We start from the raw sequence: 15,521 nt of genomic DNA, 5'->3' as shown, positions 1-15,521 counted from the left end.
TAAAAGACATTGCGTCGCACTTTTTGGGATTAAATTCCAGATGAAATAACTCCATCCAATATTATTCTCTAGACCAAATTTAGAACTTGATACTTCAATATCACAAGAGAGCCGATAGACCAAGGAATACGTATGGGTCTACGGAAGGAATATCATCCGCAGAATAGCAAGCTACTTATTTAAGCTATGATTCTGTACTTCATACCTAATTTGAGGAAGGACATCCTTGTGTTTGAGGCAGTGCAGCGTAGGTTCACGAGATTGATCCATGGGATGGCGGGACTGTCATATGAGGAAAGATTGAAAAGACTAGGCTTGTATTCATTGGAGATTAGAAGGATGAGGGGTTATAGAAACATATAAAATTATAAAAGGACTGGACAAGCTAGATGCAGGAAAAATGTTCCCAATGTTGGGCGAGTCCAGAACCAGGGGCCACAGTCTTAGAATAAAGGGGAAGCCATTTAAGACTGAGGTGAGAAAAAATGTTTTCACCCAGAGATTTGTGAATTTGTGGAATTCCCTGCCACAGGGGGCAGTGGAGGCCAAGTCACTGGATGGATTTAAGAGAGAGTGAGATAGAGCTCTAGGGGCTAGTGGAATCAAGGGACATGGGGAGAAGGCAGGCACGGGTTATTGATTGGGGACGATCAGCCATGATCACAATGAATGGCGGTGCTGGCTCGAAGGGCCGAATGGCCTCCTCCTGCACCTATTTTCTACGTTTCTATACCCGTGGCTTGCAAATTTCTTCCCAAAATTCCAACAACCATTCTCCTACATAAACCCCTAACCACCTGATAATGACAATAAAAACATTTCCAATTTCTCATCTTCAGAATGCCCTTCATCCAATGGAAAATATTTCTTGGAGCCATCTGATAATCCTTTTGTGAGGAGGCTCATAATTTTGGAAATTATTTTTAATACTTACTAATGAATTACATTATACACTACCTTAAATTAATGGTCTGCCATCCCACAGTTAGTGGAGCCACTGCCTCACAACGCCAGAGGCTCTGGTTCGGTCCCAACCTCAGTTACTGTGAGCGGAGTGTGCACATTCTCCCTGTGACATGGGTCTCCTCCCATATTCCAAAGACGTGCAAGTTTGTAGATTAATTGACCTCTAAATTGCCCCTAATGTGTAGGGAAAGTGGGATAATAGAACTAGCGTGAACTGATGATCAATGGTCGGTGTGGACTCGGTGGGCCAAAGCACTGTATTTACACTGTATCTCTAAATTAAAAATGGATTCATTCTAGAAATGGGAATTTAAAAATTAGTCCCAATGTCTTTAGTTACATAGTTATACGGGCAGATTTGCTGAATAAATGACCCGATGTGTTCACAGTATGTACACACAGAACAGTATTAGGTGGAACAGAAATACTTGGAGAATATCAACAGGGTGGGATTTCAAACTTTAATTAAAATTTGTTTCTTTGCGATTATATTCAAACAATGAAGTGTGCTATGTCAAAGCTCCAGAAACAATGATGTAACTGGAAACTAGAGTTACTATTCACTTGATGCCCTTGGGGACAATTCTAAAACTCGCATAGCAGGAAATCTGCCCTTGAGATTGGAAAGTGATTATATCCCGTTCAAAATTATACAAATACATTTCAAATATTGTTCACTTTGAAACACTGCAAAGTAGAATTACCTGCTGTTTGATGCACTATGTCCACTCTGTATCTGTCAATTTAAGACTAAGATATTTCTTTTTTTTTAAATTCAAATATAAACTATTAGAATTCTAAAATATGTGTAGCAAAAAGTGTAGCACACAAAGTGCTGGAGTAACTCAGCAGGACTGGCATCGTCTCTGGAGAGAAGGAGACTTCTGGAGAAGGGTCTCGACCCAAAACATCACCCATTCTTCTCTCCAGAGATGTTGCTTGTCCTCCTGAGTTACTCCAGCATTTTGTGTCAATCTTCAATTTAAACAAGCATCTGCAGTTCTTGCCTACACATAAAGTGTAGCACAAATGTCCTGACATTCTACCATGCACTGAACTTGCAGGAATATTGAATTTCTACCATCGCCTGCCTTTGCCGAAAATAATTCTGGAGGAGAATTTCCTAGACTTTGGGCGGGAGGGGGCAGAGACACTAAAATAAGTGGCTGTCAGGGCAGGTTCTATCATTGGCAGTGAAGTAAGGTCAGTAATATTGCAATGTCAACATCTGCAGAGAGAGCTGGTACTCTAGACTCTGGCAGAAGCCCAGGTAAAATCAAAAGCTCTAATCCTATCAGCTAAAATCTGTAGTATTGTCAAGAACACCTAACCAATGGTAAAATCTTGAGCAAGTGATGCCAGATGAGGATTGCACCGTTTACCATCACTGTGCATTCTCGGTGATCTTTGTAAATCAATGAAGAAGGCGCACTAATGGGCCATGAACAATCTTAGCCCGTCGAGCCCGAAAGCTTAGTACTTTTGTTCTATACTTGCTTCAGTACTGCTCTCCTGCTATGTCATATCAACCATTCAGACGATACACCAATAATCTACAAAGATAGACAAAATGCTGGTGTAATTTAGCATGTTCACAAGTTATAGCAAAATGAGGCAATTCAGCCCATCGAGTCCACTCCGCCATTCAATCATGACTGATCTCTGCCTCCTAATCCCATTTTCCTGCCTTCTCCCCATGACCCTTGACACCCGTTCTAATCTAGAATTTATCTATCTCTGCCTGTAAAATATCAACTGACAGCCTCTACAACCCTCTGTAGCAATGAGTTCCACTGATTAACTACCCTCCGACTAAAGAAGTTCCTCCTCACCTCCTTTCTTAAAGAGTGCCCTTTAATTCTGAGGCTACGACCTCTGGTTTCCACCAGTGGAAATATCCTTTCCAACACCACTCTATCTGTGTCTTTCATTATTCTGTAAGTTTCAATGAGACCCCCCCCCCCCCCCCTCAACCTTCTAACCTCCAGCAAGTAGAGGCCCAGTGCTGTCAAACGCTCATCATATGCTAACCCACTTATTCCATGTCAGGCAGCATCTCTGGAGAAAAGGGATTGGTGACGTTTCAGGTCAAGATCCTTCTTCAGACTGATTGTAGAAGGGAGTGTGGGGGAAGAGTTGGGTAATGCCCCTAGCCAACAAGACAGCTGATCAGGGAACCTCCTTGCCCGAGGTACGCGGCCTTGATTTCTCCGGTTTTCTTTTCTTCGCTTCCTGCTCATTTTCCCCAACTCGGTATGGTTAAAACATACAAAATGATAATTGAGCAGCACTTTGTGTTCTCTTTTGTAAATCAATATCTGCAGTTCCTTGTTTCTACAACACAATGGCACAGTTGGTAGAGCTACTACCTCAACGTCAGAGAGTTGGGTTTGATCCCAACCTTGGGTGCTGTTTTTGTGTGGAGTTTGCACACTCTCCAAGAGACCATGTCAGTTTACTCTGGTGTTCTGGTTTCCTCTAGCATCCTAATTAAATGCGAGTTTGTAGGTTACTTGGCCTCCAAATCGTCCTGGTGTATAGGGATTGATTCAGAACATGGAGTAACAGAACTAATATGAACAGATGACCAATGGATTGAGTCCACACTGCCCAAAGAATCCGTTTCCATGCTGTATCTATTAACCAACTTAAATATAATTCAACTTAAGTGTATTATGAAAGCACTAGTGACAAACTATGATGTGTCAAAATTTTGGGATTTGTAAGTTCATAAGTAACATGGGCAGAATTAGGACCTTCGGTCCATCAAGTCTACTCCGCCATTCAATCAGCTCTCCCCCTCAACCCCATTCTCCTGTCTTGTCCCCATAACCCCTGACACCCGTACTAATCAATTCTTGAATGTAGGCAAAGAGGGAAATTATGGATTGGCTTCGGATGACTACCAAAATTCTTTCATGATTGTATACACATCTACAAACCTTTGCAAGTCGTGCTCTCTTGATTAGATCGTTGAGTTTTCGTAAAGCGGCATTTCGGGGGAGGCTCTGGATGTCTTTAAATAAATCTTGTTCTTCTGCCTCAAAGAGTTTGCGATTGTCTGGAATCAAAAGAGGGTGAGACCAGAACGAGCCGATATACACTCGAATCACTTCAGGTGTATTGACAATTTTCCCCAGAGACCACATGAGAGCACCATAAACACGCATGAGTTGCTGGGTCTCAATTTGATCCGCCTTGTTCAACACCACACGTATCTTGTCCTCGTGGTTCTTCAGTGCTTTGATGACATCAGAAAATTCATCAGAAATATCCAGCTTATGAGCGTCAAACAGCAGGATGATACGGTCAACTCGTTCTGCAAACCATTCTAGTACTGCAGCAAAATCATAACCTGGGAGAGATAATAAACAAATTGCAGTTTAAAAATGCAAACATTTTACAATTATCCTACCGTTACGGCACAGATGATCTACGGCCCAGTGAGTCAATACTAGCTCGAAATATAGCAATTTGTCCATTTCCCCATAGACCTGAAAATCACACTCACATTTATGTCCGTTTCCCTCTGGATGGTACAAACAAACCAGTTTCCATCACATTTGCAGACAGTGGAGACTGTTCATAGAGTCAAGAGTGTAGAGCACAGAATCAGGTCCTTCGGCCCACCTCGTTCATGCTGGCCATAATGCCCCATCTATTTGCTCACATTTGGTCCATATTCCTCCAAATCTTTCCTACTCAGTTCAGACCTGTAATTCACTGCCCACTAAAGTGTACCTCCCCGTGCCCCCTCCCCTCTAAAATCACCATCAGAATCCTTTTGTTACAAATTTCTAAATCTTTGCTTTGAAAGACCACGCAAGCAACTGGATTTTCTTATGGCCTCATGTTACATTAAAGTAACAAAATTAGGAGCGAAAGGAAGCTTTTGAACTTTAAACCACACCAGAAAAATATGGAAACAGTGAATAAGTTCAGTGCAGAACTATACAAGATTCAAAGCTAAACTGTTACACCACGCGTGCAGGTTTGGACAAGTCACATCTATCCACTCAGCAGGCTCAGGAGTCAGATATCTCCTATTTATTTAAACTAATTTTAATAAATATATGGGAATCTGAAAATTATTAACCGTTCTGCTTTTACTGCCGATTGTGAATGAATAACATCTTATCTTGATCTTCACTGATCCTCTCATTATATTAACTGAGGTGGCACTCAGGGTTGAACAATGGTATTCTATATAATTTCCATTACAGAATATTTTCCTGTAGCTCAAATCTGCAGGACCACAATGACGGTTGCATGAAAACAAATGCAATATGTTAGTTTTACTTTAAGAATTAAAATTTGCGTATTCTGCTGTTTATTACGAGTACAAAATGCAACAAAAGTATACAAGGGATCGATTTGGCATTTCTGAATAACTAAATGAACAATTCCTATTTGTGTTAGGAATATGGATAGTGGGTACGAATTGTAAGCTTAGTTATTTCTTACAGATTCAAGGTGTTTGCGACCTTCTGAACCAAGTTAAGTACCAAGCCAATTTTCTCCAAGCACTTTAGTTTAATTAAACGATCAATAATTTAAGCAGGCTAAATGGCAGAGGTGCTCTGGTAAAGCAAAATACAAATGCACTTGTAAAGGATTTCACAGAAAGGACAGTGATGACTTTGAGTATTTACTGAACTAGCTTGAAAATACCATTAGTTTGCTTAGCAAGGTAAATCTCCTTGAATGCATCCAAATCATGCTAGTTAGTTTTGGGTGTGGTATTAATACTGATCAACACCAATTATTAATAGGATGGGTGACATTTTGGGTCAAGTCGCTTCTTCAAACTGAAGATCCAGTCTGAGGAAGGGTCTCAACCCGAAACATCACCGACCCATGTTATCCAGAGATGCTGCCTGACCTGCAGAGTTACTCCAGCAGTTTGTGGCCTTGTATATATTACCCAGCATCTACAGCTCTTTGATGTTACCAATCATTAATGCATTTTACCCTGGTTTGACCATATAGCTGGTAAATACCAAAATAGCTCAAAGTTTAGCAACGTTTATTAATAGAAAAATACCAAAATAGCTCAGTTTATTACTGAAGCATCAAGAATCAGTGTATCGAAAAAGATTCCCCCTTCAGGATTCTATTCTATCTTATGAAACTTATACAAAATATGAACAATTAAAATACAGTAGTGTCATGGAGAGCAAGCAAATCATTCAGTGTGTAAGCGCCAATTTTCTAAATGTGAAACAGTTAGTGCAGAATATTATTGGCAAAATAAAGAGTAAATTAGACAAAATTAGGCAACTGAATCATCCTAGCACAAGTAGAGAGCAGATCTGAACTACTATCTACCTCATTGGTGACCCTCAGACTATCCTTGATCGGACTTTGCTGTCTTTACCTTGCACTAAACGTTATTCCCTTAACATGCATCTACACACTGTAAATGGCTCGATTGTAACCAAGTATTGTCTTTCCACAGAGACTGGTTAGCATGAAACAAAAGCTTTTCACTGTACCTTGGTACAAGTGACAATAAACTAAACTATAAAAATATATCCAAATGTTAGATCGGAGACATCTTAGGACATGGTTGGACTTTACTGGACTTATCTTGCACTAAACATTATTCTATTTATCCTGTATCTATACATTGTAGATGGCTTGATTGGAATCATGTATAGTCCTTTCGCTGACTGGATAGCACTGAAGAAAAATGCTTTTCACTGTACCTCTATTCGCATGACAACAACATTATCAAACTCTTGTTACATTATCCATTTTGGGTTACCTCAACAATTAACTGCTTTCCAAAATGACTATGGGCAACAGATTCCAAAGGGAATTACTCACCTCCAGATTCAATGAAACCATTTTTTCCATTGTGGGGTGTACCCAGTGTCAAATGCACCAAAGTAAAACTTATTTAATGCAACAGCACAATCAAATCAGCTTCTATCTATTGCTTTTAGGACAAAGAGAGATTGCAAGGTTAAAAGAGCAAAAGGCTACGGGTGCTCGTTTAGTTCATCCCTATATAAAAGGAGCACATTCTCTCAGGCCCACTGTCAACCATACCCCTTGCTCTTCACAATTCTCCTCCCCACCCACCCTGTCTCTCCAATCCCCCTGCACATCTCAAGGAGTAAGAATCCAGCAGTTTCCGATATTATGAAAGTTTGTATATTCACAGAGCACTGTAACATTTGAGTACCAGTTGGTTCCATGGCAATGATCGAGAGATGGGTTTTAAACAATGGTAGCTTGGTTTTGCAGGTTTCCTGCTTTCATGAAACAGTAAAGGGCGAGCATGGTGTCTTGAAACTGTACTTGTCATGGATAAGCCATTGGGAAGTATCAATCAATAAGGGACTATTACAAAGAAGTATTTGTAAGCACCTTTATTAGGTTTTTAATATTGTTTTCACCTCGTGTCACCATTTGCTGAAAAGAGTCAGCAGCCAGGCTCTTTCACTTGAACCAGGACACTGAAAATTAAAACGATGAGACTGCCTACCTTCAAGAACAGACTGGATACTTTTGTTGGGGGAAGGGTGGGGAGCAGAGACAAGAAGGAAGAAACATAAATATACTCAAGGTGTAGCTTTGCAAAGCAGAAGTGGAAACAGGCCAAGTTATCGATCACCAAAACTACTGATTAACACAGTGAAGGAATTTCATACAGTGAAGGAAACTGCAAGCGAGAGCTAGCCTTCAATTGGTGATGAGTGAAAGTCAGTAAAATTTGCTTTTAAAAAAAAAAGAGCTGTGCTGCTTTGAAGTACCTCCATATGGGCATCTACGAAGCAAGCTGAACTCCTCCTCTTGCTCTGCTTGAAGATAAAATGTTGATAAAAGCAGTAAAGAGATAATAAACAAGTTAACAATTAATCCCTTCCAATCAAGCTCTTCACTAAAAAATGACCATTAGCTTTTTAAATTCTGATTTAAACAATCAATTGGATGGAAAAAAAAAGATGCTTTAATAAGAAGAAAAATGAACGTGCTCTGCATTTAGCCTTAGAAGATCTAGCACCATCTTTCAATCTTTTGTGTTTACAAGATGAAAAAATGAAAGTCTCGCAATATGTATTTCACAAGATTTGAGAGCAGACTTTGTTTCACTCGTGTGATGCTTCCCTCTTTACATTCCGAACCAAAAGATGGTGCTTTTGAAGTAAACGAAAGATGCTGGAAAAGTGAAATAAAAACAGAAAATGTTGGGAACACTGAAAGTCGTGCAGAATTTTGTGGAAAGAGAACTGGATTTAATTGTTTAGGCTTGAGACTATTTGAACTTGAAATTAATTTGTCAGGTATTCAATATTAAGGATTTTTTTAATTTTGCATCCACAGTTTCTTGAATTTCAATGAGAACACTTAATTAATCATTCCTCATCCAGACTACAAATTAAGCAAGGCTTTGATTTTGAATAGATTCTAATATTGGTGTCAAGGTACCTGATACAAGTTACCCCACCTAATTTGCTGGAAAAAAAGATTAATCAAAGAAAGATAGATAGATAGATACTTTGTCACATGTACCATGAAGGTACAGTGAAGTTCTTTGTTTTTGAATACACAGCACACAAAAGAGTTGCCACAAGGCACCAACAAAGTTACAAAATCCCCTTAAATATAGTTGGGCCCTTCGTCGTCGTCCCTCACCACAGGTTCCCTCTTGTTCTCAGCACCACCCCACGCCAGGTTCCCTCTTTGTTCTCGGTGGCCCCGCCAAGCCGGGTCCCCTTTGTCATGAAATAATTCAACCACCACTTCACAACATTGTGACTGTCGGATAGTCCATTTATGTCCAGGGACACGTATAGGAATTTAAATTACTCAAGGACTGGGGAGGTTTGCTAGCTCTTTATCCCTTCACCCCAACTTTAGCATTGCTGCTATAGTTCACTTCACAGCATGAGGAAAGTGTGCAACTTGATCAATGGTGTCCAGCACATTGGACTGGGTCAACACTGTCTCAGTATCAGGAACCTCATTTGACAATTAACCACTTAAAAACTGTAGATCTGTACAAGCATTTACTACCATTTGCTGATCCATCTCAGTCATCCATATAGAAGCTAAACAGCCCATCCTCTAACTATGAGAAGCATTCAATATATTAAGCATTACACGATTACCAGGCACTAACCTTTAAAATACCAGCACCTATCAAGGCAGAAAGGGCCAGGACTTTGGTATTTGCAACCCCCAACCCAGGAGTGTATGTTGACTTAAATTGGATAAAGGCCATAAGTGCAGAAAGGTTACTTGCAGCTGCTGGTGATGCTACATACTTCTGATGGAGGGTCTCGACCCGAAATGTTATCCATCCCTTCTCTCCAGAGATGCTGCCTGTCCCGCTGAGTTACTCCAACATTGTGTCTACCTACATTCATCAGTTCCACACCAGCAGGCATCTTCCTAATTTCCTGGAGAGTAGAAACAATAGATCTCCACAGTGCTTTCACATTTCCATCACTAGCATACACCAAGAATCATAAGGGCTCCAAATTCAAGGTTAAGCTCTGCAAGTGTGTTGAAGGGAAAGGTGAGGGTAAGTGGGTAAAAAACACAGCCAACCAACTTTTAAGAAAAAGTAACACAGTACAGCGCAGGAACAGGAAAAAATAGAAACATAGAAATATAGGTGGAGGAGGCCATTCTGCCCTTCGAGTCATTCAATGTGATCACGGCTGATCAGTACCCCTATCCTGCTTTTTTCCCCTATATCCCTTGATTCCTTTAGCCCCAAGAGCTAAATCTATCTCTCTCTTGAAAATATCCAGTGAATTGGCATCCACTGCCTTCTATGGCAGAAATGTCCACATTCACAACTCTGGGTAAAAAAGTGTTTCATCTCAGTCCTAAATTGCCTACCCATTATTCTTAAACTGTGATCCCTGGTTTTGGACTCCCCCACCATCGGGATTTTTTTCCTGCATCCAGCCTGTTCAATCCATTACGAATTGTATATGTTTCTATAAGATCCTCTTTCATTCTTCTAAATTCCAGTGAACACAAGCTCAGTCGACCCATTCTTTCATCATACATCAGTCCCGCCATCACGGGAATTAACCTGGTGAACTTATGCTGCACTCCCTCAATAGCGGGAATGTCCTTCCTCAAATTATGAGACCAAAATTGCACACACTAATCCAGGTCCAGTCTTACCAGGGCCCTATACAACTGCAGTAGGATCTTCTTGCTCCTAAACTCAAATCCTCTCGCAATGAAGGCCAACATGCCATTCGTTTTCTTCACTGGCCAGCTGAACAGGTCCTTGAGCCCACAATTTCTACGCAGAACCTGATGCCAATTTGAGCTAACATGAGCTAACATTCTGCCTGCACATGAAGAAAATAAAATAGACAGATGCCGGAAATATGAAATAACATTAAGTACTAGAAAAATTCATCAGGTCAGCAGCATCGGTGGAGTTATAAATCATGCTGCCAGACCTATTGAGTTTCTCTTTGTATTTTTTGTCTTTCAGGTTTTCGGTAAGTTGTCAAGGTAACAGCTTCAAATTCCTTGGAGTTAACATCTTGGATGACCCATCCTGTGCCAGGCACATAGATGTAATCACAAAGGCAGTACACCAGTAACTCTACTTTCTGAGAAGTTTAAAGAGATCCAGCATATCATCGAATATTCTAAAACTTTACAGACTGACAGACTGCACCATGCCTGGTACAGGTACATGAATTCTAACAGATAGAAACACGAGGATGCATTGAGTGGAGGACTTGGTTCAGTCCCCGGCGGTCAAAGAAAAGGCTGGCGGAGGGTGCTGGAGGTCAGACGAAGATGGACCCGCGTGAATGCCAGAGGGCGAACGGGCCCGCGTAGGTGTCAGAGGTCGGACAAGCCTCATCAGAGAAAGAAGGATCCGGCGTTGGCGGGTTGCCGTGAGAACAAAAGGGGACCCAGTGTGGGGAAACCACCTGGAACAAAGGGGGACCATTGGGGACTAAATGGAATGCTTTAACTTTGTTGGTGCTCTTTATGTTGAGACTCTTGTAGAATCTCACCGTGACATGTCACATGTGATAATAAAGTATCATTCATTCAAATGGACAACTCTTTCCAGCAATGAAAGCATCTACATAAGGGGTTGCCTCAGAAAAAGACAGCATCTGCCATCGAAAAACTGCAGCAGCCGGGTAAGGCCCACTTCTTGCTGCAACCATCGGGCAGGAGGTACAGAAGCCAGAAGTCCCACACCACCATGCTCAGGAGCAGCTACCTTTCTACAACTACCAGGTTCTTGAAAGAACCTGCACAACCTTAATCGTAATTGTGCAATGGAACACGTCTTGCATTACCAAGCACTTGTAATTTTTCCTAATTATGTTTTGCACCAATGTCTTCTTTCTTGCAGCTTTTTTTCCTCCTTTTTTTAAAGAAAAAAAGTGCCGGTGTAACTTAGCAGGTCACCCATCTCTGGAGCCAATGAATAAGCAATGTTTCGTGGCTCTTCAGCAGGTCAGCCATCTCACCCGCTAAGTTACTCCTGCCCGGCCTTTTGTAAACCAGCATATGCAGTTTCTTGTATCTACGCATGTAATTTCTTTTTATTGACTGACAGAATATGTGTACTTTGTTTTAATGTTGTCTGGAGCTGCTGCAAGTAAGGTTTTTATTGCACCTGTATCTCACCATAACAGTAGAGTTGACTAGTTGTATCCACTGTGTAGTTTGGAAGTATGGAAATAGGCTCGTGAGCCCACCAGGTCCACGTCAACCATCAATCACTTATTCACTAGTTCTATCCTACACACTAGGAATAATTTACAGAAGCCAATTAACCTACAAACCTACATGAGGGAGGAAGCCGAAACACCCATTGAAACCCCACACGGTCACAGGGAGAACGTACAAACTCCGTACTGACTGCACAGCAGTCAGGGTGGAACCCTGGTCTCTGGTGCTGTGAGACAGTGACTCTTCTGCTGCACCACCATGCCGCCCTGTCACGGAATGCAGCATTAAAGCAGCTCATGTTGCTTTTTGCCCAAAGCTCCTCGAAAATGAGTTTTTCCTATACAGTTATCCATTTCCCTTTTAAAAGTATGACAGCAGGGGAGTGGAAGAGAATAGAACAAAAACCTGAAGCCAGGAGATAGACACACAAAGCAGTACAATTTCCTCTGACAATGATCAATGCACCAGGATATCAAAATAGACAATGGAGAATATGTGCACTACTTAAGACTCAAATGCCAAGTTTTTGAATACAGTGTAGCTTTCAAAGTTCACATGATCCTTGACACCAACAATATTTCCGAATCAAATTTCCACTTTCATTTGGCAGGTTAATACTGCCAAAACTTCACAGTTGTTTTAGTGAAGTGAGAAAAATGAAATAATCAAAACAATAAGTCCAAATCCCTGTAGAACAGGGACAAGGACAAATTGTTTTTGCTGTTCCTTTGCTGTGCTCATTTTCATCCTTGCTGAGCCAGTCTAAATATATTCTACTCTCAAGAGAAGCTCGGGGATATAGGGTGATTTCACCAAAGGTCAAATGAGCGTAGATCCCCCCTCACGTGACCGAAAATTTTAACTGGAGGACATCTCTCAGTTTGGTACATGTAAGTGAATGGGGAAACACGCACTTTCCCACCCGTTAAAAACATGGAAAACGGCCGATTTTTGAGCTGAAATTTTCTGTGCTAGTCGGGGTGACCGTGAAGCACAGCGACCTAAATTTTCAGGCAAAAAAAAAGATAGAAAGTGAGGTAATTACAAGAGGGAACTGAAGGTAGAAAGCGGCGGAAGTGAACAGCTGACATTTGCCGTGAAGATTTTAAGATCCAAAATATCGGGAATTATCGCGTTTGCTCGCTGAATTTCATCAAAAGTAAGTTAATAATGCCTTACTTTTGATGAAATTCAGCGAGCAAACGCGATAATTCCCGATATTTTGGATCTTAAAATCACCACGGCAAATGTCAGCTGTTCACTTCCGCCGCTTTCTACCTTCAGTTCCCTCTTGTAATTACCTCACTTTCTATCTTTTTTTTTGCCTGAAAATTTAGGTCGCTGTGCTTCACGTCACCCCGACTAGCACAGAAAATGTCAGCTCAAAAATCGGCCGTTTTCCATGTTTTTAACGGGTGGGAAAGTGCGTGTTTCCCCATTCACTTACATGTACCAAACTGAGAGATGTCCTCCAGTTAAAATTTTCGGTCACGTGAGGGGGGATCTACGCTCATTTGACCTTTGGTGAAATCACCCTATAGCAAAAATGGCCACCAGAAAGGCAATTATTTTTATGTTTGACAACCTCAGGTTCCACATTGAAGTCTCCATCATCCAGTGCCACCACTGAACACGTCTTAAGGGCCTGTCCCACGAGTATGCAACCTGCATGCGGAAGCGCGACCTAAAGGGCCGGTCCCACCAGCATGCGCTTGCATGCGACAAGCGCGACCTAAAGGGCTGGTCCCACCAGCATGCGGCAAGCGCGACCAAACCAGAAGCGGAGGTCGGTGAAGCGGAGGAAGTTAATGGAAGATTCCCAGCTGGTGGCCTTTGAGAATTCAAACACATCTGAAGTCTGAGTGTGTCAGTCTGAAGAAGGGCCCCAGCCTGCACTTCATTCGCCCATTCCCTCCACAGATGCTGCCTGACTTGCTGAGTTTCACCAGCATCTGCAAATTGTGTCTACAAAATACAAGGTGGTGTTCTTCTACCTTGCATTATACCTCACCTTGACAGTGGAGGAGGCCAAAGACATTTTAAATCAGCATGGGAATGGGAGGGGGAAATTTAAAATGGTTGGCAACAGGGAGAACCAGGTACTCACAGTGGACAGAGAGCAGGTACTCACCAATGCAATTAACTGGTGTGGGTTTGGTCTCATCAATGTACAGGAGGTCAGATCAGGAACACCGAAAACAATAGATTAGGGTTGAAGATAGGCAATGTGCAGGCAGCATTCTGGTACACCTTTTCTGCAACCTCTCCAAAGCCTCCACATCTTCCTGTAATGGGCAACCAGAACTACACATGACACTGCAAATGCAACCCAAGGAAAGGTGCATAAAGCTGCAAGGAGCTAAAGGATCTTAACCCAAATTGTCAACTGTCCATTTACTACCACAAATACTGCCTGACCCACTGTTTATCCAGCTGGTCTCTTTTTGCTGCAGATTTCAACATCTGTAGTGCGTGCGCCTCCAGTTAAACAAGCACATGTTTTATTCCACCCACTTTGAACCCAATTTAGGATTAACAAATTCATATTTTTAAACTTTTGGGAGGGGTTTTAATTAGAGTAATTATACATGTATAGCAAGACTTTTACTAAACAACATGCAAAAAGAGCACTTGACTGTATCTAGGTACGTGTGACAATAAAGTAACACTGAACCATTAGTTAAAAAGTTAATCTCAAGAAAAAGCAGAAATCAATGCAACTAATCGGGACTGATGCTCCGAGGAAGAAGTTATGGCATGAAGATTTGAGTAATAAATATGTGGCTGAAAAATGGGTGGATTCAGATGTGCCTGAATCTTGTTTGAAAGCTGGCTTCAAACCAAGTATAAATGTAATTGGATGCAGAATAACAGGGTGTGTGTCTGTGTCTGTTTGTGTGCAAGCACATCTACTCGAAGAAACGATGGGCTAAAGTAAAACTTTAACATATTCCGGTAGATTTATCCCGTGAAATCAAATATTGTCTTATCTGAAAAATTCATGCATTATTTCTCGAGTTATTGATGAAAATGTTCAAAAATTTCAAATGTTAGAAAATAAACGAGATGGTCTCGCTGATGGTTACAATGGATCTGCCTGTCTACCTCTGCTCGTGCTGCTAGTGACGTTACCCCTGCTCTGTCTTCTGTACATCTAGGCTTCTTAACTTTTACTTCTTTAAATTTGTCATTTAGCGTTTTTAAACTTCTGCTCAGGACGTGCTGCGCACTCCGCTGGGCTCCTTGAAGTTCTAGAACATGGCGGTCGTTATCGCAGCGCGGGTGAGGGGTACATTTGAAATCCCAGCTCCAAAAGGCAGCGAACACCCGGAAACCCCAGCTCCAAAAGGCAGCAAGCTACCCTGCCTCCGTGTCCATGACTAGTGGAGTGCCGCAAGGCTTGGTGCTGGGACCACAGCTATTTAGCATATTAATGATTCAGACGAAGGAATTAAAAGTAACATTAGCAAATTTGCAGATGACACAAAGCTGGGTGGAGGTGTGAGTTGGAAGGAGGATGCAGTGTGACTTGGATAGGTTGGGTGAGCGGGCAGATGCATGGCAGTCGCAGTATAATGTGGATAAATGTGAGGTTATCCACTTTGGTGGTAAAAACAAGGTAGCAGATTATCTGAATGGTGCCAGATTGGGGAAAAGGGAAGAGCAACGAGACCTGGGTGAACTTGTACATCGGTCACTGAAAGTAGGCATGCAAGTAGAGCAGGCAGTGAAGAAAGCTAATGGCATGTTGACCTTCATCATACCGAAATGATTTGAGTATAGAAGCAAAGAGGTCCTTCTGCAGTTGTATAGGGCCCTGGTGAGACCACACCTGGAGTATTGTGTGCAGTTTTGGCCTCCAAATTTGA

The 15,521-nt window shown here is 41.7% G+C and overlaps 1 protein-coding gene across 1 annotated transcript in view; it reads right to left on the bottom strand.

Annotated features, from left to right (window-relative positions):
* The window catches only part of LOC129697555 (EH domain-containing protein 3), a 63,685-nt gene that overhangs the window by 22,345 nt on the left and 25,819 nt on the right, over positions 1-15,521 (bottom strand). The window contains exon 4 of the mRNA XM_055636223.1: positions 3,909-4,321. Coding sequence (XP_055492198.1) covers positions 3,909-4,321 — 413 coding nt within the window. The remainder of the gene's footprint in view (positions 1-3,908; positions 4,322-15,521) is intronic.

The sequence above is a fragment of the Leucoraja erinacea genome, chromosome 5 (genome assembly GCF_028641065.1).
Source record: "Leucoraja erinacea ecotype New England chromosome 5, Leri_hhj_1, whole genome shotgun sequence".
Classification (NCBI taxonomy): domain Eukaryota; kingdom Metazoa; phylum Chordata; class Chondrichthyes; order Rajiformes; family Rajidae; genus Leucoraja; species Leucoraja erinaceus.
The sequence above is the reverse complement of the archived record's forward strand: the minus strand, read 5'-3'. Positions and strand labels throughout refer to the sequence as shown.